A 26,189-nucleotide genomic window follows, 5' to 3' on the forward strand; every position below is an offset into this window, starting at 1 on the left:
AACAAAAATGACCAGTTTTCCAGCTGAGATGATGCAACATATCATTGCAATAATAGGAACAGTGCCAATTGACACATAAATGTTTCTGTGGGAATAATGCACCAATGTTTCTCATTTGCCCACCTTAAGCTCAAGTGATTGTGGAGGAGTCCCTTTTTCTCATCAGAACCAAATTAATTGTTCTTCACCCTCTTCTAATTTCATGCAACTGCAAAGTCAAGATTTTGTGATCCTGACTTCAGTCCCTACCTCCGACCCCTTCCACCCTGTCGGAGACATAGAGGGGAAGAACATGAAGTAGAGTTGGGGAGTAAAGCAGAACTAATTGGAGACCGTGGTTCACTGACATTTACCAGCCAGAAGATGTTGGACAAACTGCTTAACTCCTTCAACCTCTCAGTTCACATTAAATTGAAGGAAATAATCATACCACTTTATAGGATTGTTGTGACCATTATTGACGTAACCGTGCTTTGAAGATAGTAAAGGCTACATAGGTGTTTGTTAAGTAGATTAAGTACCAGATTCATTGGCTGCAATTGTACGTACTCAAGAAATAGCTATTGTTATCCAGTCACTACACAAATTCTTGACCCTTTTCTAGGCACTGGGAATACAGTTATGATGAAAACAGACTGGGTTCCTTCCCCAAGGAGCTTACATTCTAGTAGGAAAGACAGTGAATAAATAAGCAAATTAATAGCTAGTGATAGTAAGTCTCTCAAGAAAAGTGGAGTAGTTTAGGAGGTTGGCAGGTGGGTGGGGGTGGAGGACACCCACTGTGTGCTGTTTGGGTAGAGCGGTCTGGGAAATCCTTTCTGAGGAAGTGACAGTAAGTAGACTCGCTGCTCACATTGCTTTCTTTAGTATTTGCATCTTGACTTTTCCCTTCACATCTTCATGGCTTTCTCTTATGCTCCTAACGTCCTTGCTTGCCTCAAACTTTGATGAGGAAAGAGATAGTCAGGAATTTTTTTAATCTGCAACTCAGTATACTACATGAAGGGTTTAAATGTTCCAAGTTCTGAGTTTATCTTTGTTCTGAGTAAACATCCTTACCTTGCTCCCAGAGGAAGGATATTGGGCTGGCAACCTCATTGTCAACACTTTATTTGACCACCATAATCACCTCTCTTAAGTTCATGTTACGCTCAAAACAACAAAAATGTCCCTGGCTATCGTTTTTGAGTGCCAGACACTAAGCAACAGGGCATACAGGTGTTTTGTCATTTAATCCTCACAGCTACCTTTAAGAAGTAAATGTTATGTCTCTAATTACAGATGAGTGAAGAGAATTTATCCAAAACCAGACAGCTAATACTGACAGAACCAGGATTCAAGCATAGAACTTTCAAAGCATCCATTCTTTTTAGCACCCTATCTGCCTGCAGTGATCATTATCACTGATCTCATTAATCCCATCTTTAGAAGGGTGAGATTACATAGTTTAAATATAATGTATTATATATGTAAGGAATTGATGTTTACTCCAGTCAGTATTTTTTCTGTCTTTGGTGTTAAGAAAATAAGATGCTTCTAAAACTGACCTTTAGTTGAGCAGCTTCTCTTCATTCACATGCACGACTTCCCTAATACACACCAGGCTCTGTTCCAGGTGCATCGTCTGTTGTGTGTGTGCGAAAACATTCAGTAAACACAGTGATCTGCAAAGATAGCTATTCTTTCTTATTTTATAGATGAGAAAACTGAGACCCAAAGTGCAAATATCCATACTTGGAAAGTACGTAGTGGAGCCAGGCTCTGGGTCTGTTTATCACGTGTCTTACCTACATCGTGCTCCTTCACACAGAAGCAAAAAGATGCAGTTTCAGCTCTCCAGGAGCAAAGCCAGAGATACTGTCCTTGTGGGCTGATAGATCTGATCATTTGCATACACACATTATAAATTTTTTCTCATTTAACCCCCACAGTATCCTCATCTAATGGTGGTAGTGGTGGAATGCTGTAGGTGGTATTTTTAGTGTTAGGGTTAGCTATCTGCCAAAATATCTGCCATTCCCATCAGACTGACAGATGCCGATAAAGAATCAAACAAAATGCTGTGGGAACCCGGAGGAAGGTGGGAAAGCTGGCAGTAGAATCTTAGAGAGCGTGTGAAGGGGCGTTTGATTCAGACATTGGGAAAGCTATCATTTACCCTAGGCTTTGACAAATCAAACTAGCTCCTGTAAAGATCTCTAATGTTAGCACCAGTTGACAGAGGGTGTGTCTAAGAGGAGTAACTTGGTTGCAGAGTCAACTTTGCAGAGCGGAGATTTTAATCTGGAGTCAGACGCACTGCCATTGTACCTCGAGGTCACTATAATTTGGTTTCCCTTCACCTAGTACCCTTATCCTTGTGTTAAACAGCACACTAGGAAAGAGTCATCGGCCTTTTGACATCTCTTTGTCAGCAAAGCAAAGTCCCTGAATCTGTGGGACTCCAGAAACAAAGTGTATACATTTAAAGGGGAAAGAGGAGTCACCAAAGGTCAGGGTCAAGCCGGATCAGCCACTCCTGAAGAGTCAAAAGGTCCTGATCCTGCCGCTGATTTTCTGTGTGTGTCGCCTTGGACCACACCCTCCTGCTGCTGTTGTTCCGTCACTCGGTCATGTCCAGCTCTCTCTAACTCCGTTGACTGCCAGGAAGCATGCCAGCCTTCCCTGTCCTTCACTGTCTCCCGGAGCTTGCTCAAACTCATGTCCACCCTCCTTATCTGTAGAATAACATGTAGGCCAGTGTTTCTCAAACATTTGCATGCATCTAAATTACCTGCAAGGAGATCCAACCAGCCCATCCTAAAGGAGATCAGTCCTGGGTGTTCGTTGGTAGGACTGATTTTGAAGCTGATACTCCAATACTTTGGCCACCTGGTGCAAAGAGCTGACTCATTTGAAAAGACCCTGATGCTGGGCAAGATTGAGGGCAGGAGGAGAGGGGGATAACAGTGGATGAGATGGTTGGATGGCATCACCGACTTGATGGACATGGGTTTGGGTGGACTCCTGGAGTTGGTGATAGACAGGGAAGTCTGGCGTGCTCTGGTTCATGGGGTTGCAAAGAGTCAGACACTACTGAGCGACTGAACTGAACTGAACGGAAATTACCTGGAGGGCTGCTTAAAACAAAAATTGCTGGATCTGGGACGGAACCTGAAATTTTATATCTAACAAATTCCCAGGTGATGCTGATGCTGCTAGGGCAGGGACCAAACTTTGAGATCCACTGGGTTCTTCTCTGAGATCTTGTTTCCTCTCTGTCTATTTAAAAAATGATAGCACAGAAATCACAAGATCTAGACAGTATAATTCCACCTCCAGCTAAGTATGCTACGTTAAGCAAGTCACTTAACATTTCTGTTTGTTTCTTCATCTGTAAAGTGGGGCTCACAATTCCCTGTGGCATAGGATGAATGAGTAAACTTTCTCATTTGAAGGAACCCACTCTTGTGAAGGATAGAATGCAAACTGTCAGTTGTGCATATCCATATGTTAAGTGAAGATTCTACTTTCATAGTGAAAAACAGTAGAAAATGTCTCTTCCTGCTTTTATAAAAAGAAAAAGAAGCTTATTGCAAAAAGAAGTGTACTCACGGAGAATGTACTTAAAATCATAATGACCCATGAGGAACCTCATCCTGTTTTGGCAGGACCCCATCCTGTTTCCCTGACATCTATTTAACAAATTAATAAAAAAGAACATAAATAAAAGCGAATAATAACTTAGCACTGTCTGGGCACCTGAGTCTGTGAGTCCTTTAGGGCCTTGGCACCTAAAGAGAAAAGGAAAACAGACCTTGTTCTCTGAGGCTTTGACAGGGGCTTTCCTTGAGGCATTAGGGAAGCTCTGGGGGCCCTAAAAGCTGAAAGGCTGAGGTGCCTGGGGCATGAGTCTGTTTGATCCAATAAAGAGCCAGAGAAAAAAATGGCTGGTAAGTAATTTTGCTATTTCATTTGGTGCAAAAGAGAAGGCAAAACACCAGAATATTCAATGAGCCAAAGCACAGACTGTGATACGGATGTGAATGCAGGCTGACCCCTTCTCGAGAGCATTTCTGAGCCTGAATAAAGCACTCAGTGTGAAGGCTAATGGACAATAGCATGCATTTCAAACCGTGATGACCCTTTTGTTTTTCTGATAGGCGAAGATGAGGATGAATTTGAAAATTTCATGCTGCCTCTTACAGTCTCTTTCGAAACAGTATTACAGATATTCAACAACAACTTTAAACAAGAAGATGTAAAGGTGGGTTTGTTTCCAAACATGGGAAAAGGTGATTTTGCTCGTTCTAGGACAAAATCCAGGCCTAAATTCGGAAAAAGGTCTGCATGTTTGTGTGTGCTTCATGCCCCATCGGTCTTAATTTACCACGTACACGAGTCTTCGAGGTGTACTTTTCATATACGTGCTTTTCTAGTTTCTTATACAAATGGACTTTGAGGTTGTCAAATGGTTGCAGATAGTCAGCTTATGATTAGATGACGTATTTGTCCCCCATGGCAGCATCTTTTCAAAGCACATGTCTCGTGAGTACGCCACTCTGGATGTCCCTGCTCCCTCATGCACCCCGCACTGTGTGTTCAGCATATTTATATGGGGGAATGCGCAAATGTACACGTGCTAAAACACCACCTCTCTAAATAGTTTTAGAACAAGAATTTATATAAATCAAGACTTTATTAAATGGCTAGGCATATATGTATAAATAGGAGCTGGTCTTGAAGTATTGCGTTCTTAAACTGAACAAAGTGATTAGGATAACTGATAGCTAAATAAGGTTTTTATGTGCCTGTGGGAGCCATATTAGGATTGATTTGACAAGTCAGTTCAGCTGTGGCAACAGTCATAATATCTAAGACAACATTATGTTTTATTAGTAAAATCCTTAAGTGTGTAGCAAGCTGTTTGTGACAACACAGCCCCATGTTTTAATATGGGGGATGGGGAACACGAGATCTGCTAAATAGGAGTAACGTCTTCTAAAATTCTCATGCATCAGGGCTATATTAAATAGACTGACACTGGCTAGTATTCTTAAAAGACTAATGAATATATACCGATAATGTAGGCACCTTTGCTGCTGATACTTGAATCATGTTTACTGTTATTTGAGCTACAGTGAAAATACTGACCATCATTTTGCACAGCTCTTCTCTCTACCAAAAGGAAATGTTAGCACTAAGAAGCCAAATAGAAGAATGGTGGCCTTTGGTGATTGTTTAGTGTAGTTCTTCTACTAAAAAATAATCAACTAAACACTGTACCTTTTATTTTGAAGTAGAGTTTTTGAAATGAATGTTTATCAATATGCAATTGTCATAGAATTTTAAAAGTAAAAAAAGATCTTAGTGATTTTCTGTGTGTTTGTAATGTTGCTGAAATTCTTCACCAGAGTTTCTACTCAGGTTAGCTTTATTTTTCAGTTGTCTTCCAAATATTTTTAATGACCAAAAATAAATCTTTGCAACTTTAAGGTGGCCATCTCTGCCCTTTATATCAGAAAAGAAGCAGTAAGATTGAAAAAGAGTATCTTTTTAAAAATTACATTTGTCTCATTTGAAGATTTCATTATACTCCAAGCCCATTTTGATGTAATCCCATCTAGTTTGATAGAAACCATCTTCCTAGAGTCATTTTTAATGGAGTTCCAGTGATATATCCCTAAACCAGCAAGTTCTTAACGACTCTGGAAAGTGACTGCTTGATTACACTTTAACGGTATTTGCAAATAAAATCACAAGTAATTAAGGGGAAATCTCCAGGCTTTTGAGCAAGTTTGATGCATGATAACTGCCTGATTCAGCTTCATCTAGAGTAATGCTGTGTAGGCAACAGCTACTGAGATCAATAGCAACGTAATGATAGTGGCAGAATTAAGTGAGTAACCTGAGCACTGTGCCTCAGAATGCATGCAGCTGCCACGGACCAAGGCCACACAGTGCACTCCGCGCTTCCGCCCTAAATGTTCATCAAAAGACGCCCTGCAGGAAAATGGAGTTAGACGCTCTTTATTGCTGATCGTGTCTCTTGCCACATTTATCAGGGAAATTGGATTAGCAGTTGGCAGCTGCAGGTAGACAAGATTCTGCAGTGATTAAATATGCAGCTTGGCTGCATTTGTTGTGACAGACCTTTAGTAAATTCTACTGTAAGCACCATCTGTCTAATTTGTATAAAGAAAACTTGGTGCTTTAAGCTACCGATAAAGAACTAAATCTGTTGCTTTATCATAAACAAAACTTTTGCACTAAATGCTTTTAAATGTAATTTATTAGGTTAAGGCTATTTTTCTATCATGATGAATAAATAATACATGCAAAAGTGCTTTCAGGTACTTCATTTTGCAAGTACTAAAGATAAAAACAGTACTGTTTTGTTCTTCAATAAAGTATTTAGTATTCCAATCCACAGGAGGTGATGCTGTTAAAATATCTCTATGAAAATGCCGCAGGACTGCCAAATTCATTTAATTTGCAACCCTTACCAGGATTTTGTAACTCCCTGTTTATAGATATTTTTCAAATGCAGATTTCAGGATGAGCACAAACATTAAGGACCTACGTTGCCAAATTGAAATATGGTTGTGAGAGGAGGAAATGCTGTAAAACTCCTAAATTTATAGCTTTGTTTTCTTACTTAGTCCTAATAAAATTGAAGAGAACCTTGAATTTTTGTCTTGGGTTTTTCTTTTCCGAGTAAAGGGGAAAAGGAAGAAACTGCCATGACAAACCCTGGCTCTAAAGCATTAGTTCATTCAAGTAAATGTTTCCCCCTGTAATTGTGCCCTTAGTAAAATGCAGTCCGATACCCTGACTACCCATGCATCATTTTTGATTTGGCCATGACGTCATCGGTTTTAGGAAAATGAATGAAAACTTCTAGGAGGAAAAGGAGCAGTTAAATAGGAACCTGCTATCTTTAGTCCCTTCGTAAAAACTCCACAATGTTAAATTATTTAAAATCCTAGATTTTCAGCATGCGCACATTAAAAGTTTTCGCACTAAGTGCCAAATGTTGCAAACAGCACTTTAACAGAATGATTTTGCTTTGATCCCTGTAGCAGTTCCTGAATAATTTATCACAGGTTATTGCCTTAATTCTGGAGAGGGATAGAGCAATAAAGGCAGATGAAAACACTCCAGTTGAAACACCTTGGGGCCTGCTCATTCCTCTGACACGGCTCTTTTGTTGGAACTATTTAGAGGTTATTAAGATGTGTCTCCAGAATTAAGAGTATGCTGTAAGGATGAAGACAGCCATCTTAATTCTAAAGACAAAGCACAATGACCCTTCACCTTCTTTTTCTTTGTTGTTATTATATAGTAGAATTATGAGGATAATATTATAGCTGCCCCCAGTGGTGCCACTACGGTAAAGGGTCTGTCAGACTTTCCATTAGAAACCCTGTTTTGGGGGTCAGGGTGGAAGGAGTCGCATTTCAGCTGTTTCCCAGCCCATCCATCTCACACTTGGCACACAGACAACCGTTCACCATGCAGAAGGCTGAAACGCCAAGCAGTTTCTCCTTGAACTATCCCAGAAAGGATCCTGAGGATTAGGCACCCCAGACCTGCCCACTCCCCAAAGCAGCCTCACTTTATAAGGACCTCTCATTTTTCAGACTAGTCATGTATGGCTAGCTATAGGAGAAAGGCGACTTTTGAAATAAGCCTCTCCCCACTGTTTTAAGTGAGATGGTGAACCGTGCCTCTTCCTCCCCTAAACTTCAGTCACATCACCCTTTGCTTTCTGAGACTGTTTGGTAGCCTGGTTGAACTAATTAGCAGCTTTCCTTGTCTCATACCAAAACTGGGTGTGTTCTGACTATCAAGAAAGTACTTCTTTAGTGTTGTTTGAGCATCTGTATAGATTACTTCAGTACTGTTGCTGCTTTGAGATTAAAAAAATTGAGCATAATAAATCTGTTCCTCACATTAACACTGCATTTTCCTGCTCAATTGAATCTAATGAAAACATAGTTACTATATTGTCATATGCTTTCTTTGCTTTGTAGTAACGTTTTCTAATATTAAACATTGATATAATTTCATAAATTTAGCCCTTCTATTAACTTGGCATCTTTTAAGAAAGAAAAATTTGTGATAAACATTAACCTTTTTGTGTAATAAGGATAGTCTAAAATATTTTTAGAGCCTTTTACACTAGACACAAACTGAAACTCATTTTTCCTATTGGCCAGTTTAGAGTTGAATGGTGAGTACCTTATGTATATGTGAAAACTTAAGGTTATTTGAAGAGTAGCATGTAACCTGTAAGTGTGCATAATAAAAATAGAGCCGGAAAAGGCCGCTTTGATAGGAAGACTGCAAAGAGGATTAGAATAGAGTTGTTCAAAGCAGACTTCTTAGAAGACATATTTTGTTCTGGAAGCTGCAAGAAACATGGAAAGCTCTCCTGAGAAAGAGGAGAAAGGTTCCAGGTGATGAAAATGGGTTCCATAAGAGGCAAAATGTGTTGGTTTTTTTAAAAAAGTAGCAATCATATGAGACGACTACAGAGAGACTAGCCAATTATAGAAAAATAAGTACTGGTAAGCTTATGAAAGGAAAAGGAATAAGTTATTTAAAGAAGCAGAAACAAACGTTCAGGGTGTACAGATTCAGAAATTCAGATTGCCATCATTCTATAAGCTGTTATGCAGTATAAAAACTAATATTCCTATTAAAAAAAACTTCCAGTTATATTGAGTCACCTTTTAGGTACGGGGCATGGGAGGGCAGGGAATCAAAAATTACTGATCTTTGTGACAGATAAACTATTTCCGATTTTGAAATTTTTTAGCCATTAAATGATGGTCAGGATTCACTTCCAAGATCCTTAATGCTAATTTAAATGCCCTCCTGTAGAGATTTTCATTTATTACCAAAGTATGAGGGAGAAGAAAATCTGACTAAACAAAAAAGTTCAGAGACCATTTTCTAGCAGAGTATTTCCACTGAAAACAGTATCTTCAGAAGTCACAGTTGCATATCTTAATTATCACACCCCCTTGTTTTGCAATTATGTTTATTTGTACTCTTTGTTCTGACATTCTAGCATCTGTTCATGGGTTTTCTTTCTCTCTTCCCAAACATCATCCTAAGGACAGCTTAATTAAGTAAGAGTCCAGAGTAAAATCAAATCTCTTTTATTTAAGAGTCAAATTTTTGTTTTGTTTTCTCTAAGGCTAAATATTTATGGAACACATATGTGTGTATCAGTCTCTTGTTAGGCATTTTTACATAAATTTATTCCTGACTCTACTTCTGTAAGAAAGACATTATTAGCCCCTTTTAGAGATGAGAAAACTGAGACTGATAAATTGCCTTGCTTTAAAGTCTTACAGTTAAGAAGTAAAGCTGGGTTTAAATGCAAGTCTTCTGATATTGAAGAACTCTCTTCCTTGCTTGGGGAATGTGAGTGCCATTCTGGGTGTGTCACAGTACCAGCAGGCCATCTGGCTAGCTTTATGTTGTCCTGAGTTGCTGAGAATACTCCTTAGGGATCTTTAAATGCCACTGCGCTTTCAGGTGAGACTCTGTGTTGCCTAGTGGGGCTGATTCCTTACAAGCCAGTGTGGTTAGGATTTGCTTTTATAATGTCTAGACCCTGTACATTTCTGTTTTGTGGAATTATCGGTCCTCTTTTTTTTCTAATTTGGCATTATTCAGAAAAAAAAATGTTAATCTAAATGTTTCTATGCCACCGGAATTATGACTTAGCTCAATTTATAAGAAGCAGAGTTGGTCAGCAGATCTGATGGTCTGTTTGCTTAAAAAGTCTATGGCTTTCTATAGAAAGAGATCTGAGCGAGACATTTTAGCTAATGAATCAAAATCAGATATGTGGTCATTATTGCCTGATTATTACTCCATCTGCTCTGTGCTAACGTGAAAATCAATTACTGTGTCTCTTTCCCACTGACAGCGTATGTTGATCGGGCTGGCAAGAGATCTTCGAGGGATTGCCTTTGCACTGAACACAAAGACCAGCTACACCATGCTGTTTGACTGGATGTATCCTTATTACACTGTGACAATACCAGCTCTGTGCACAGAGGGATGCCAGGCCCCTGGCTTTCGTTTAATAGTATGGCACAGTAGGGAAGAGGAAACAAAGCTAAATGAACTAATGTGTAATCAGCTAAAAATTACAGCACAGTGGCAGCAGTGCAGATAACTGAGCACAGCACTTGGAGACCCAGCTCCGAGAGGTCACTTTTTTGGTGCCATTAAATATTGACAACTTAAAAATCACATCCCCAAATGATTGTTTATGCAGGGGTTGCGGGGTTCTTAGGCTAGCATCTTTAAATCAAGATCAATGAAGCCTACCATTTGGCATTTTCTAAGGGATTTGGATTTTTACTCTATCTCAAATAGCAGAGCTGATTTCACTTTTTCTCTTTGAGGCTGATTAATTCATCATGCTATAGTGTTTCATCATCATGAAAACATTAACGGACAAGAAAAGGGGAAATTAAATGGTTAGGATTTTTCATGTGAAATAAAATTTAAATTTACCACTGCCAAGGCTTAGTACAGACAGCAAAAAAATTAAGGAAACAAAATCCCCGCACAGAAATGCCTCATCATTATGAGTAAAAAGAGCATGGATTTGGTGTTAGGCAGACCTGGCTTGAATTCCTAGATCTCCTTTTGCTGTGTGAACTTTGGCAATTTTTTTCACCTCTCTGAATTTCCTCATCTAAAAAAAGAGACATCCAGTATCATGGCTTATTGTAACCATAGAAATAGGCAGTGTACTTTGTATTAATATAATGTCTGGAACATAACAGGTAAGCATAGATGTTACTATTAATATTGTTTTAACAGTATTATGTGAATCCTGTTTGATCTTAACAGAAAGTGATAGTTTAGGCAAGTTATATAAGTAACATAATGTTTTCATGCCTTTGTGTTCAATACAGGAAACCATCAGTGCATAAGAGAAATTCTGTAACCTTAAACAACTTCCTTTTTAAGTTACATTATTTCTCAGTTGCTCTTTTCAAACCCTTTTTATCAAACCTCCCTCATAAATTGCAAAAGAAGCTTGTTAAAGATAGTCTTCAACTGATGGCACATTTATGGCAAAAACATAACAGGATCGGGGTACATTTTAGGGAGATCTCCACATGTTAAAGAAATTGTTGGACATTACTTTGAATAGTGACTTATATTTTTACTCACTATTAAAACCTACCTCATCAGATTTGCGTGTCCGCAGAAGGGTTAGAGATAAGACTTTCCGTCCGTTGAGAAACCGTGCGTGTCTTTGCCCCAGCACGCAGAGCACACATGCCGACTGTAGACTCTCACATGGAGAGTCACAGGGAGAGCCATAAAGCTCTTTTGTGGAGAACAAACGAATCACACATGACTCTGTCATTTCTCTAAACACAAATAGAAGCGCACAAAGCAAAACCTCTAGTTCATTGTAAAAATTACTAAAGCTTCATTTTGGCACTTTGAAATTGATGGTTATCTTGAAACCAAGTACAGTTCTAGGATGTCCAGCGAGTAATGCTTCACATTTTCCTCATCAACAATCTTAAACCAAGCGTTAAGATAAGAACGTTCCCCTCACCATCAAATAATAGAACTATCTGTCGTAATTGGTACTGCCTAAAATTTATAGAACATACTATAATTTAACTTTTAATTAAGCCCTTTTCATTTCCTCACTTAGCTCCTTCTTTTGGGCACCTATCAGAAATGAAACTTTTGTCCAGCAGATGGCAGAAAATAGCAAACGGGAAAACCTTGAGACTTACTGTTTTGTTTTGGACTAGAAACCACTGTCTCCTCCTTTTGCCCATAGACATCGATGTTATTAGGGTCAGGGGCGGAGGGCGAAGTGTCAGTTATGCAGGAAGTTATGTTAGATTGCCACACGAGGTGGCTTGGTACCAGCCTTGCTTATAATAATTGAGTTTCAGTAGCAAATCAGCTTCCTTGGGAAAAGGCCAAAGGCTTTTCATAATTGTATTGACAACAAAATGAATATGATAAATGGTGTTCATTCAGTTGAGGCAAGATTTATAGTTTTCCTTTGGGCAAGGGATGAAGAGCAAATATTTATAATAATAGTAAAATTTGTTTAAAAGTTACATTATTTGATAATTCAAAGAGCTTTATTAAAATATTCTGAAATACTTTAAGCAGTTCCAGGTGATAAAGTACAGATTCTTTCCAAAGTATTCTAGTAATATAAAAATGAGTAAGTATATGATTTAAAAAAACATAGATATGAAAGTCATTTATTCTTCCTGAAATATTGATATGTCAAACCGTCAGTGATGGTTCTCACATTACTGCTGGGGAAAGTTTATTTGCCTTTTATCCACAAAAAAAATGTGTGTTCTTTAATTTTCTGTATAGTCCTTAGCATGCAGAAGAAACATCCCATAAGAGCACATGTCATCTTAAAGTCAAAATGCATTTTATTTATGGTGATTATTTGATAAAATGCTATTTTAGTGGTTAGCTGTTTAATTTAAAAGCATTTCTATAAACACTGACTGCATTAACTGGTACACAAACTACATTGCTTATCACTCTGTCCTTCCAAGCCTAGATTGCCTGGAACTACACAGCAACCATGTTGATAAATTGTGCCACTACTAGAGAACTGAAGACGAATCACTGCTACTTCTTTATCCCGATACTGAGAGTGTAACAGTGAAAAGCATCTTACCTTGCAGTGAACTTAGTCGCCTTGTTTAAGCTTTTCCCAGATCATACATAGACCTAAGTATCAAAAATCCAGCAGGAAATTGAAAAAAAAATTTAAAAGAAGGAATGTGTACAATGCTGTTTCCTCACACTTATTCTTTAAGTTGTCATAATTCTGATCTGTGAGTCCACTGTTTTCAGTCATGCAATCAGTGCTGTTGATTAATATGCACAAACGTATTATACAAAGATAAGTCAAGACCTTGAGATTTGTAAGGGGGCGGGGGCCGGGGCGGGGACAACTTTGAAATAGAACAGTTCCAGGCCTGATTTTACCACTTAACAACCTGTGGGGTTTTGGGTAAATTACTTAATGTCTCAGAATCACAGTTTCCTGCTCCATAAAACAGGGCTAATGATATTTATCTCTCAGGTATAAGAAGTGAGTGAACTAATATATGTACACACACACACACAGATATGTATGCATATATATATGTGCGTATATAGGCTTAGTACAGTGTCTGGCACAAAGTCAGTACACTCCACCACTGTTGTGAGTTCCTTTCCCTAATACGGAATGAGACAGAGGAATCTGATTTGCTCACCTATCCAGCATATTTCTCTAACTATGCTAAAATTCATGAGGGATGTAGATTTTTCTTAGATCCTACCCCAAAATGAGCTTATGGTTTAGTAGTCAGTTAGGTAACTACCTAAATGACTGTAATAAAATATAGAAGATGGTAAGTGCCATAAAAAATATAAATAAAGTGATTGCATTTATCTGGGGCATCAGGAAAGGCTCTGTAAAGGTGAAGACATTTCTCTGAATCTTAGCAAATAAGTAGGATTGGACTATTGGAATTGTGAAGCAAGAGGGTTTTTGTTGGTCTAAGTACAGACTTAGGAAGGAGAGTAGTAGAAAAAATATTTAGTCAAAGATACCACTTATTTTATGGTTGGACACAGGTTGTCTGGGACCCTTGACTATCAGGCTAAGGAACTGAAAAACTTACTCCACTGATGGTATAAAGTAATTAATAGTTTTGATTGACTAACAGAATCAGAATTGTATTTCAAGAAGAAAATAGTTAGCAGTGTGTTGGACAAACTGAAATAGGGAAGAAAGTAATCCTGAAAATATGCTATTCTGCAGTTTTTTTTTTTAGTACATTGTGCTAAGCATGAGAAATTAATAAAATGTTTGCTTTTTATAAGAGTGAGTAAAGTTGATTGCTCACTAGAAGCTCATAATCCAGTGGCTGTAATAAATAACTAATAAACCATCAATGTATTGTAACAGACACATGCCAAGGACCATATGAACTTTGAAGAAGAAGAGGTTGGTGTTTGGGGCAAGAAGTAGGTTCCCCAGGGAGGAAAAAGTTGAGCTAGGTGTTGAAGGATAGATAGGCATCTGCCAGAAGGCTTCCCAGCAGCACTTGCCTCCATGAACAAAGATATAGATGGTTCACATTCAGGGAATACTTTAACAAAAGGCTCTGAACTGGCAGCCTATTTCTGTTCTGGAACCACATCCTCACACTCTTACCTCCTAAAAGTTTTAACAAAAGCTCTTTTGTTGCCTTCTAGTATTCTAGAATGCTTTCTCTACTGTGAAATCTCAGAGAAAAAGAATTACATTCTTACTAACTTTTACTTTCTTGGGGTCCAGCACATAGTAAGTAACTATCAAATGGTTGGATGGATGATGGATGGATGGGTGTCGTCAATAAGCAAACCTCATGCTTTCCAGCTTTTCATGTTTAACATCTTATAAGGCAATAACAAATCATTAATCTTTTTTGTTTATCTGGTGTTGACCTTCAGAATTCATTGAACAGATCTTTCTGGGTGAAAGCAATTAGATCAGTGCCACTTCTACCAAAGGGCTCCCCACTGTCTTCCTCCTATCCATATATATGTGGTTCTCACAAGGCCACTGGAAAATTAATCTCCTCAAGTGGGTTCTGATTCTCACCCTGTAATCTGAGTTTGGGACCCTCGCTCTGAAGCCCTTTAACCTCCCTGCTTGGTAGACCTCGACTCCGCCTCCCAGTAATCACTCATTTTCTCTGTGGCAGTCACCTCTGTCAGAAGCATATTAGAATTGGCCCCACTCTCATTCCACACAGAAAAGGGAACATCCTCTCATATCCCCAGGTCTGATCCCATAGTGAATACAGTGTGCTCTGAAAAATATGATGGCCCTAATGTCATAAGAATGCTTTGCAAAGGGACTTCTGGTGCTTATGATATTCTTAGGTTCTGAGATTTGAGTCTTTTCAGTCTCCTGATGAGGCTCCAGGTCCTTCCCACTCATGAGCCCTGAGCTTTTGCTCAGTTCTCTTGGCAGAGTATTTTCTCATTTGTACCCCTCCAGCATTGCTTCAGAATCTCGGTCCTCAGAGCGTTCCTATCATGAGCCCTGAGTTTTTGCTGAGTTCTCTTGGCGGAGTATTTTCTCATTTGTACCCCTCCAGCATTGCTGCAGAATCTCGGTCCTCAGAGCGTTCCTGTCATGTGTGTATCGCCCACACTGAAGCATGGATTCCCAGGAACAAAAGCCATGTATTACTTGTCTCTGGATCCCTGGCCCCTCGCACAGTACACAGCACATAGCATTTACCATCTGTTAAAAAAAAAAGCAACAGATTTCTAATCCATAGAAAAAATAAAACTTTAAGTTATCTGACAGTAGCCAAAATACAGTTAATAGTCAAGTTTATTGATTTTGTATTTTTCATTTTCATCCAACTGAAATCTCATACACACACACACACTTCTTATCTCTTATCTCTGCCTTATTTTCTTTATAGTACTTTTTAATATGTCATATATATGTTTAATTTTCTATCTTATTAGAATATAAATTCCATGAGGGCAGGGATTGTTTTAATGTTTGGTTCATTGATGTCTCTAGAGAGTCTAACAGTCATAAGACATTTATAGACTAGGCCTTCAATAAATACGTAAGTAAATTGTTTCTATATATTCAAATACAGCCTTAATATGGTATATCTAGGGGGTCAAAAGTATTGCTTTTTGCATTTTTAGGGCGCATGACACTCTTAAGGTATTTGAGGGCTTATTTTCATTGAATGTTTTGTGAAGTATTTCCTGAAGCTTCAAAGTGAAATGCACAGCTTAAAAGAATCAAATAGGTAGGTCTTACCGAGTACGCTACACCTCACGTTTACCGCAACAGATATTTTTTGAAATCGATTTTGTGCCAGGTCCATGCATGCAGTAACTGCCTATGCACTGCTCTCAGAAAGCATATGGTAGGAGAGATGAGGCGCTGTGATAGTACTGGCACAAAGGGCACTAGGGCACCAGCGCCATGCACAGGAGACACTCTTAGGTGGGAGGGATTAGGGGTGGTGTCATGGAGGCTTCTTGGAATAATTGGCATCTCTGATGAAATATGAGGGACAGATAGGAATCAGCAGGAACATACTGGGCAGACACAGGTCTTTGCTCTTTAGAAACTCACTGTCTAATGGAACAGATGGGTAATACAAGCAGTCAACCATAATACAGTTTGTTATAAGAGTGGTGGTCAAAGTGGTCAAGTGAACTTAGATGAGGAAGAGACTGATGCCCTTTGACAAAAAGAAAAAGAAAATTTCACCATCCCAGGGGAAGTAGAACTTGAGCTAGATACTGAAATACAGTTTGGAATGTATTAGGCAGAAAAAACCAGCATATAGAGGAATGGAGGCAAGGGAGAGTCTGCATCAGTGGATTTGCTGAGAATTAAGAATGGCTGAACCATAGATAAGGGCAGGAGCACTAAGAGATGAGACCACAGGTAGGCAGGGACCAGATAAGGACCTTGTTTGCCATGCCAAGTAACTTGAAATTTATTCCAAGAGCAGGGAAGAAAATCGTGATCTTCCTCACCATGGAGGTCACTACCCATAACACACAGGAAAGGAACAATATGAAGTGATTCAATTCAGCACTTTCATCTGAAACAAAGACAAGCATATTAGAAAACATCAGAAAGAGACAGAGTCAGTAAGTCAGTCGGTTAGTTCAGTTGCTCGGTTGTGCGACTCTGCGACCCCATGAATCGCAGCACACCAGGCCTCCCTGTCCATCACCAACTCCCGGAGTTCACTCAGACTCACGTCCATTGAGTCTGTGATCCCATCCAGCCATCTCATCCTCTGTCATCCCCTTCTCCTCCTGCCCCCAATCCCTCCCAGCATCAGAGTCTTTTCCAGTGAGTCAACTCTTTGCATGAGGTGGCCAAAGTACTGGAGTTTCAGCTTTAGCATCATTCCTTCCAAAGAAATCCCAGGGTTGATCTCCTTCAGAATGGACTGGTTGGATGTCCTTGCAGTCCAAGGGACTCTCAAGAGTCTTCTCCAACACCACAGTTCAAAAGCATCAATTCTTTGGCGTTCAGCTCTCTTTACAGTCCAGCTCTCACATCTGTATATGACCACTGGAAAAACCATAGCCTTGACTAGATGGACCTTTGTTGGCAAAGTAATGTCTCTGCTCTTCAACATGCTATCAAGTAGGAAAAGAAAAAAGAAATGAAGGTAGTAGCATAGGAAGGGTATTTTCTGCTGAAGTTTTAGGGCTTAATTTTATATCCTGTGTGCATTTGGTAAAGAGGAGGCCAGTTGTAGGTAAAGGACCAGTGGAGCTGAGTCAGAGTTTTCCAGGATCTGGTGGTCTCAGCCATGAACTTATCAGAGGCATGCAAGGCATGCACTCACTATTGATGAGGATGTTTGACAATTTCTCCTTTAGTATACATGGGCCTGCTTTTAGCAAACTGACCTTGAGTAGATTAAAGCTACCCAAAGCTTTTCTTCCAACAGTACGTGAACCAAGAACTTCCAAATGTTCAAGCTGAATTTAGAAAAGGCAGAGGAACCAGAGATCAAATTGCCAACATCCACTGGATCATCGAAAAAGCAAGAGAGCTCCGGGAAAACATCTACTTCTGCTTTATTGACTATGCCAACAACAAACTTTGGAAAATTCCTAAAGAGATGGGGAACCAGACCACCTGACCTGCCTCCTGAGAAATCTGTATGAAGGTCAAGAAGCAACAGTTAGAACTGGACATGGAACAACAGACTGGTTTCAAATAGGGAAAGGAGTACATCAAGGCTGTATATTGTCACCCTGCTTATTTAACTTATATGGAGAGTACATCATGAGAAAATGGTGGGCTGGATGAAGCACAAGCTGGAATCAAGATTGCCAGGAGAAATAGAAATAACCTCAGATACGCAGATGATACCACCCTTACGGCAGAAAACGAAGAACTAAAGAGCCTCTTGATGAAAGTGAAAGAGGAGAGTGAAAAAGTTCACTTAAAACTCAACATTCAGAAAACTTAATATCGCTGCATCTGGTCCCATTACTTCATGGCAAATAGATGGAAAAACAATGAAAACAGTGACAGACTTTATTTTTTAATCTTCAAAATCACTGCAGATGGTGACTGCAGCCATGAAATTAAAAGACGCTTGCTCCTTGAAAGAAAAATTATGACTAACCTAGACAGTATATTAAAAAGCAGAGACATTACTTTACCAACAAAGGTACGTCTAGTCAAAGCTATGGTTTTGCCAATAGTTATGTATGGATATGAGAGTTGGACTATAAAGAAAGCTGAGCACCCAAGAATTGATGCTTTTGAACTCTGGTGTTGGAGAAGACTCTTGAGAGTCGCTTGGACTGCAAGGACATCCAACCAGTCTATCCGAAAGGAAATCAGTCCTGAGTATTCATTGGAAGGACTGATGCTGAAGCTGAAACTCCAATATTTTGGCCGCCTGATGCAAAGAAATGACTCATTTGAAAAGAACCTGATGCTGGGAAAAATTGAAGGCGGGAGGAGAAGTGGCTGACAGAGGATGAGATGGTTGGATGGCATCACCAACTCAATGGACATGAGTTTGAGTAGGCTCCAGGAGTTGGTGATGGACAGGGAGGCCTGGCGTGCTATAGTCCATGGGATCACAAAGAGTTGGACATGATTGAATGACTGAACTGAACTGAAAGCTTTTCTTCAAGCTATTATCCCGAATGTTCCTTGGAGCTACAGTGAAACTAAACAGCTGATTAAGTTAACAATTTTTTTTAAAGGAAAAGAATGTATGTAGATAATTTCTAAGCCGAGAGATAAATACATGGGGTTTACTAAATAGTAAACAATTTTTTTAAAGGAAAAGAATGTATGTAGATAATTTCTAAGCCGAGAGATAAATACATGGGGTTTACCTTCTGGCACAGTGGTAAAGAATCTGCCTGCAATGTGGGAGACCCAGGTTCCATCCCTGGGTTTTGAAGATCCCTGGAGCAGGGAATGACAACCCACTCCAGTATTGTTGCCTGGAGAATTCCATGGACAGAGGAGCCTGGCCGACTACAGTCCTTGGGGTCACAAAAAGTCGTATGAGCTACTAACGAATGAATGAGCTACTAACACTTTCACTTTCTAATTTTATGTATTTTATTGATAAAAGTTATATAATAAACACTAATTTTTTTCTTCAGTGATTTGAAGTGCAAGAAACTCGGATAATAGCAATTCAGATGTTTTTACCTTCATGAACTAAATTTATTTTCCTTTCCTACAAATATTAAGTATACTGCTGTAAATATCATATGTTGCTTACATGGTACTTCATAAGTATGCTACACATAGAAGAAGTGTGGATTCCTTATTTTTTTTCTTTTTCAGTGGCACCAGTTTTCAGGACCAATATTTCTTTTGACCCTTAGATTCTTTAACAAGCTTCATAACAGGTACCCAACATATCTTCCTATTCTTCAGAGGGCTATTGAGCAATGGTATGGAGAGCCAGCATGTACAACTCCCATCTTAAAACTTATGGCAGAACTGATGCAAAACAGGTACGAGGTGTGATAGGCAAGTGGAAAAGCAATCCACTATTTGGTAACGTGCTTCAGAGACCAGACTTTCCTGCTTAGTGTGTGTATATTTAAGGCTTAGCAAGAACCCAGGAACCAAAGATGATCGGCGAGGTCAATAGAATTAGAGATACAAGGTTGAAAGCTTTGGGGAGAAAGAATTAGGTGTATATGGGGACTCTGGCAACTGGGGGAAAAGTTGGAAGACCACAGCCATCATTATCTAAAAGATTCAAAAGCATGAAATGCAGGAAAGGTGATTTTAACTGTTTCACTGCTTTCTGTAGAGGAGAAAAGGAGCTGAGAGGTCTCTGAGTTGAGATGCTTTATTTTGTGGATGAGGCACCAAGGGCATTTCATGGACATACAGTTTGTCTCAAAAAGCCCTGGGGATTGTCCCTGCTTTGACTTTTAAGGTATCCTTCTTGTGCCAAAATGCATATATGTGGTTGATTTATACACTCACAGTTTTTATTTAAATAGCAACTACAACACTTCTCAGAAATTGCCTGGTTAACCTTGTGATTTGCACAGAGAAGCAGAGATTCGGGTTCTCTGCATATAAATATCAACAAAGGTGTAGCTAAAAGAGAAACACGGCAATCAGCTAATTGGTTTTAGCACTTTAAAATGTGTCGTTATGAATATGGCTTAGCACCAGACTACCTGTCACGTAGCAATCCTGTTTCATCAGTTCCTCTTTGTAAACTGCGTGTCGGAAGGGAGATATCCAGACAGGGAAGGAGTATGGATTGCATCTCTAATTTAATCTCTGGTGCTGAGTGTTTCACAGCAATAATTTAAAAATTTTACAACCAGAGGTGGAAAAAGACCTGGCAAATAAATAAATGTGAGTATTATTCTTTTAAAAGCTGTTAGGTTTTTTTAAAAACTGTTCTCTAGGTGCCTTAAAGACTAAAGGAAGGGTAGCTATATATTTTATATTAGAAATTTAGTTTTTATTAAATTACTATTTTTCAGCAAAATAATTAATAGTAAATTACTGATAAAACATTTAATACTAAAGGAAAAAAATTATTACATTGTATATTTTATATCTGCCATAGATGGATAATTCATATCTAGCACAATTGTTCTCAGAACTACTTGGCAAAAATCTATAATATCAGAAGATGTTATCTTGTTTATATTTCTCTGAAACCTAATGTGAATTGTGTACATACATTTCTTTAATTGGAATTGTATGTCAGCCATCAAGTGTTTCTAATAGCACTTCTAATAAGTTATAACTGCACTTAATTCTAAAGCATTTTGAAAACACAGAGAGAACTAGCAATGTATTCTATTCCTTAGCAAAGTATCTTTGCTTCCTGGTGTTTCTTTGCTATAATGTGTTCATATTTTTACTGATCCTTTTAGAAATATATGGTTATTTGTTGAAAGCAGAGAGCAGCAAGGCAGATTAGAGCCAACTAAAGTCAAAGTGATGTTTAAAAAGCAGATATTATGCCAGGATGGCATGTCAGTCCTTTGCCCTTTTCAGACTGTCCCCCCACCTATCAGAAACTAGGGAAGTAAAATTGTTCTCGTTTAGAACTTCTGGGATTTGTTTCTCTTTACTTGAGCTATGTGCAGTGGAAACTGTAGCCTCGTATGTAATTTAATGTGTTTGAAATATGCTTGAAGTATCAGATGATCCATTATGCATATGAGCAGTATTAAAGGTACTTAGATTTCCTGTTATATTCTCATTTGTTTTAAAGATGTATATTAGGCACTACAGGAGATCTCAAGTGTAAATTTCTATACAAGTATCTATATAAACTGACATGCTTGGTTTTTTTATTATTATCTATCAGACGTTTGCATGAAAGGAAAGGGGGCTAAGAGGTCTGTAATGTAGGACGTCAGGATATCGTTTTGACAGATAAAAGATGAATTATTTGAATGAGCAAATAAATGAAAATAATTGTATTGTCCTAGTATCTTTAGTAAAAAATTAGCACATACATTTTGTCACCACTTGTTTAATAGAATGATACTTTTAAAAAAGGATAATTGTACTGTTGCTACTTGTAATAAATGAGAATTCTGGGTATTTTAATCCTATATTTTGTTTCTTTATCTGTACATACAGTCTAAATTTTTGCTGTATTTCTCAGATCCCAGCGTTTGAATTTTGATGTATCATCTCCTAATGGAATTCTTCTCTTCAGAGAAGCTAGTAAAATGATTTGCACTTATGGTGAGTATCCTTTTCCATATTTGTCTCTGCAATATAACTTTTATCTCTTTGGAGGAAAGAAAGATGTTAGTTATTTTGTTCTTTTGAAACTTCATATCTGTATGAATTTGCGAAGTAGATAACAGGGGTGCAGAAAGCTGGGTAGCTATCATACTGACATCAGGAAAAATAAATAATATGCCTTTGACTACAGATCTTGCCTGACAAACCTGATGAATTTTCTTTTAGCTAAAACTTTTGTGTCAGGAGCAAAGGGAATGCACTATAGATACAATATTGAAATAGGATATTGAAAAGTTACAGCATATTGAAAACTGCTAAAATTTAAATTAGGGAGTTTAGTGTATTGGGTCAAAGCATGCTTAAACCAATGTGTCACTGACACTGAATCTGGGGGAGATATCCTGGTTCAGTTCAGTCGCTCAGTCGTGTCCGACTGTTTGCGACCCCATGAATTGCAGCATGCCAGGCCTCCCTGTCCATCACCAACTCCTGGAGTTCACTCAGATTCACGTCCATCCAGTCAGTGATGCCCTCCAGCCATCTCATCCTGGTAAAGAGTAGTAAATGTCTTATTATAGGGAATTTGAGGGCACCATACCCTTAGAATCAGTGTTCTACAGAAATGATTGTCCTATTCAATTATAGTAAAAAAAAAAATTGGTAATTTTTTTTTCTGCTTGCCAACTCTGACAGCTTCATCAGTGGAATTCTCAGCTCTCTGAGAACTTTATGTAGCCAGGGAATGGCACAATAGATAAGAATCTTCAGTTGGTGTTCCACACACTGACTGAATACTGATTGCAGGCTAGACTCCTTGCAGGATTCTTCTCCCTGAGAGATGTTTCCCGGGATCCTCCTTTTCTTTGTCCTCTTCTTTTTTGCCTGTCTGTTCTTCCTTTCCCAAATCAACAGCCAACTCTATGTTTGGCCTCAGAAGTTGCTGTGATTCTCATACTTCTGTTTGAATACCTAGAAACAGATTCTACAGAATTTTGTAAAGCTTCTGTTGTGTTTTCAGGGTATATCTAATTCCTTTTAGTGTCTTATCATACAAAGATGTGTGCCTGGACCTTTTTCCAAAAGCATGATATCTTAGGAAAAACACAGTTTGGGGAGATTAAAAGATCTGAGTACCAGTTCTAGTACCAACACGTATCAATTCCATGACCTTCAGCTAAGACACTACAGCTAAGACACTCCTTGTCCTAGTGTTCTCATATATAAAATTAGAAATAATGAATACCTGCTGTCCTCTCTGTCTAGTTAGGATTGCTGTGCTAGTCAGTCATGTTCGACTCTTTGTGACCCTGTGGACTGTGGCTTGCTAGGCTCCTCAGTGCACTGAATTCTCCAGGCAAGAATACTGGACTGGGTTGCCCATTCCCTTCTCCAGGGGATCTTCCCGTTCCAGGGATCAAATGCTGGTCTCCTGCGTTGCAGGTGGATTCTTCACTGTCTGCTCCACCAGGGAAGTCTAGAAGGTGCTTATGAGGATTCAGTTACATAGTGCACGGAAAGGCCTTAGATAAGTTAACTACTGTGTTTACCGTTATGAGGAAATTAAAGCTCATAGAGGTTAAAGATTTGCCAAATAATACATAGTTAGCAAATAGTCAGATGGGAATTTCATTCAAAGTCTGTGTAACTTCAGACAGTAGTCTTTCCATATTTCTTTCTGCCACTTGGGAGTTGCCACATGAAGATTGTACCTAGGGTATTTTTGATGAAGCACTGTTCTTTAAAGTATGGTGATTTTTATCCTAAAACTTAAAGTAAATGAAGGCTCAATAGAAAAATGACCTTCAACTTTGTTACCAGTGACTTTGACCCAGGCACTTTATTACACAGAGTAGCGGAAAAATCTTTTTCAGCTTTCACTAATCCCACATGCTGACCCCGATCAGCCAAGCTGATTTTGTCTGTCTTTATCTTGTGTAATGTTTTATTACTCACGCTTTTACCTCTGGAGATTCTGATATGCTCATTGAAGAGAGATCCTATGGCTGCCATCCAGGAGTCTGGAAGGTGAGGGGAAATAAAATGGCTAGAAGGGTACAGTAGAGCCAGCATTACTTATTTTCTGGGTAAGCCAAGGTGAAGGAAGGGAAAACCTATGTGGGAAAGAGGCCAGAACACTGGGATCCTTTCTGTGCCATCCTCACTGGGCTTCTCTGCTCACCTTCGTGGGCAGTGTTTGTGCTGTTGATGATTGAGGCAGTGCAGTGGGGGAAGGACTCATTTCCAAACGCGCCTGATTTGTTACATATTTTGTAGAATACCTCTGCCTCGCTGCTCAATGAGACTGGCAGAAAAATAATACTTTCGATATGCTGTTTTATTTATCTACATTCTGTCATGATATACTTTGATGTAAGTTTTTAATTTTGCTTCAGCTCTCAGCTGCTCTTGCCGTTACAGCTCAGGGTCAGCAATGAGGTTAGCCACAGTAGCACAAAACAATTTCCTGTTTGTGCAGCCCAGGTAACATTTGGATGAGGATTAGATTTTACCACATTTTCTACTAGCCCAAGCCTATTATTTCTAATGAGTTTTAAATTGCTTCAAGAACATGTATTTCAAAATTTAGTGCTATGATCCATTCAGCCCGAGCAACTTAATAAAAGAAATTTCTTTCTTAAATTTTTGGTTAAAATGTTGCATGCAGTGTAATAAATGTTATTACTTTGGAAGCCTACTCCTCAGTTTTAAGAACTGGATGTTTTTTATGCTCAATTTCCATTTGTCTGATCTTTTCTTCCCTTTGCCTCTGGGTAATGGTATCTTTAGTGACATCTATTGGTTGAAGAGTGCACAGAAGGGAAAAATAGTGATTGTCTTTATAAGACTGGCAAGAATGGAACTGCTTTCATTTCTTCCTTAGATGCCTAATTTAAGAAACCTCAAGGTGTAAAAAATCTAAACTTAAAAAATGGATAGAACAGCTACAATTGTCCGCTATGCCTAAGAATTCACATCAGGCTTCTTTGAGCAGTAAATGTTGCAGGTGCATTTAAGGTATGGCTTAATACTACGCTTAGATTGAATTTGTAAAGTGATACACAAGCCACTGTTATTTGCTGTGACCTAGAAAACAGACCGGTGGTTTTCCAGCTGGGTTCTTCGGAGCCCTAGAGACCCGTGATAATACCACAGAGACCCTGCAGAGGTGGAGGAGGAGAGGGCTCTACTGCCACTTCAACCAGGACTGCAGCTATTTATTGTCACGCTAGATTTATTTGCAGTAGGGGTCACCTGCTTAAAGACACTTTTTGATAAAAAGAGCTTGAAAATTACTGGTATGTACTACTAGAAGGATTATGACTTATATTTATGTTTAAATGATTATAAAAATTTAGCTGAAGGATGTATTGGCCTTGGAATAATTAGAGGCTTGATAAAATGTTACCAGGAGATAACAGTTCTGAAAAACAGATCATCCAGGAACCATGGATATAACCTTACATTCTCTCGGAATCATGGTCAAGGACATAGAACAACAGAGTAATAGAGTAATAAGCTCACCAAAGTTTTATGAAGGAGATGGAATGATCAGTACCGTGAGGGTTCCAGGCCTTGAGGAGTACATTTCACAGTGAACCCACGTGTGTTGGACTTGGCCACTTCTGCACACAAGCAAGGAGAAGGCAATGGCACCCCACTCCAGTACTCTTGCCTGGCAAATCCCATGGGTGGAGGAGCCTGGTAGGCTGCAGTCCATGGGGTCGCTAGGAGTCGAACATGACTGAGTGACTTCACTTTCACTTTTCACTTTCATGCATTGGAGAAGGAAATGGCAACCCACTCCAGTGTTCTTGCCTGGAGAATCCCAGGGACGGGGGAGCCTGGTGGGCTGCCGTCTCTGGGGTGGCACAGAGTCGGACACGACTGAAGCGACTTAGCGGCGGCAGCAGCACACAAGCAAAAAATGATAAGCAAGTTGTTAAATAAGTAAGGGTGCTCTCCAAACAAGTGCTTGGAGTTCAATAGATCTTTCAGCCATGCTGCTACTGTTTGTCAAGCGTTTACTGGATGTTTCATACTGTGAGAATTAGAGAGGAAGAGAAATACCAAAAAAGAATCTTACTGATTCTTCTCTTAGTTGAGTCCAACAGTGGATTCAGTCAAGTGCATAAAGGATCATAACGTACTGTGCTCACTTTCATGCTTAAGAAGCATACTGAGTGCTATGGGAGCCCAAAAGGTTCTAACTCAAACTGAGGGGCCAGACAAGGAAATAAGAGTAGGGCGCAGAAGTTTGAGGAGAGCATTTCAAGCAGGTGATAGCTTTTATAAAAGCATATAAATATAAAATATTAAAATAGTCTGTTACTAAACTGAAGGATCTCAGAATTGCTGTATGAAGTAGAAAGTGAAAATTCCTGATTATCTC

At 39.0% G+C, this 26,189-nt stretch overlaps 1 protein-coding gene across 12 annotated transcripts in view; it reads left to right on the forward strand.

The window, feature by feature from the left end:
• Positions 1-26,189, forward strand: part of RANBP17 (RAN binding protein 17) — a 359,547-nt gene that overhangs the window by 273,035 nt on the left and 60,323 nt on the right. For all 12 annotated transcript variants that reach the window (XM_042233660.1, XM_060400223.1, XM_042233661.1 and 9 more), the window contains 4 exons: positions 4,143-4,246; positions 9,929-10,017; positions 19,465-19,572; positions 21,714-21,796. In XM_042233660.1, the coding sequence (XP_042089594.1) occupies positions 4,143-4,246; positions 9,929-10,017; positions 19,465-19,572; positions 21,714-21,796 (384 nt within the window). The remainder of the gene's footprint in view (positions 1-4,142; positions 4,247-9,928; positions 10,018-19,464; positions 19,573-21,713; positions 21,797-26,189) is intronic.

Source organism: Ovis aries, chromosome 16, assembly GCF_016772045.2.
Source record: "Ovis aries strain OAR_USU_Benz2616 breed Rambouillet chromosome 16, ARS-UI_Ramb_v3.0, whole genome shotgun sequence".
NCBI lineage: Eukaryota > Metazoa > Chordata > Mammalia > Artiodactyla > Bovidae > Ovis > Ovis aries.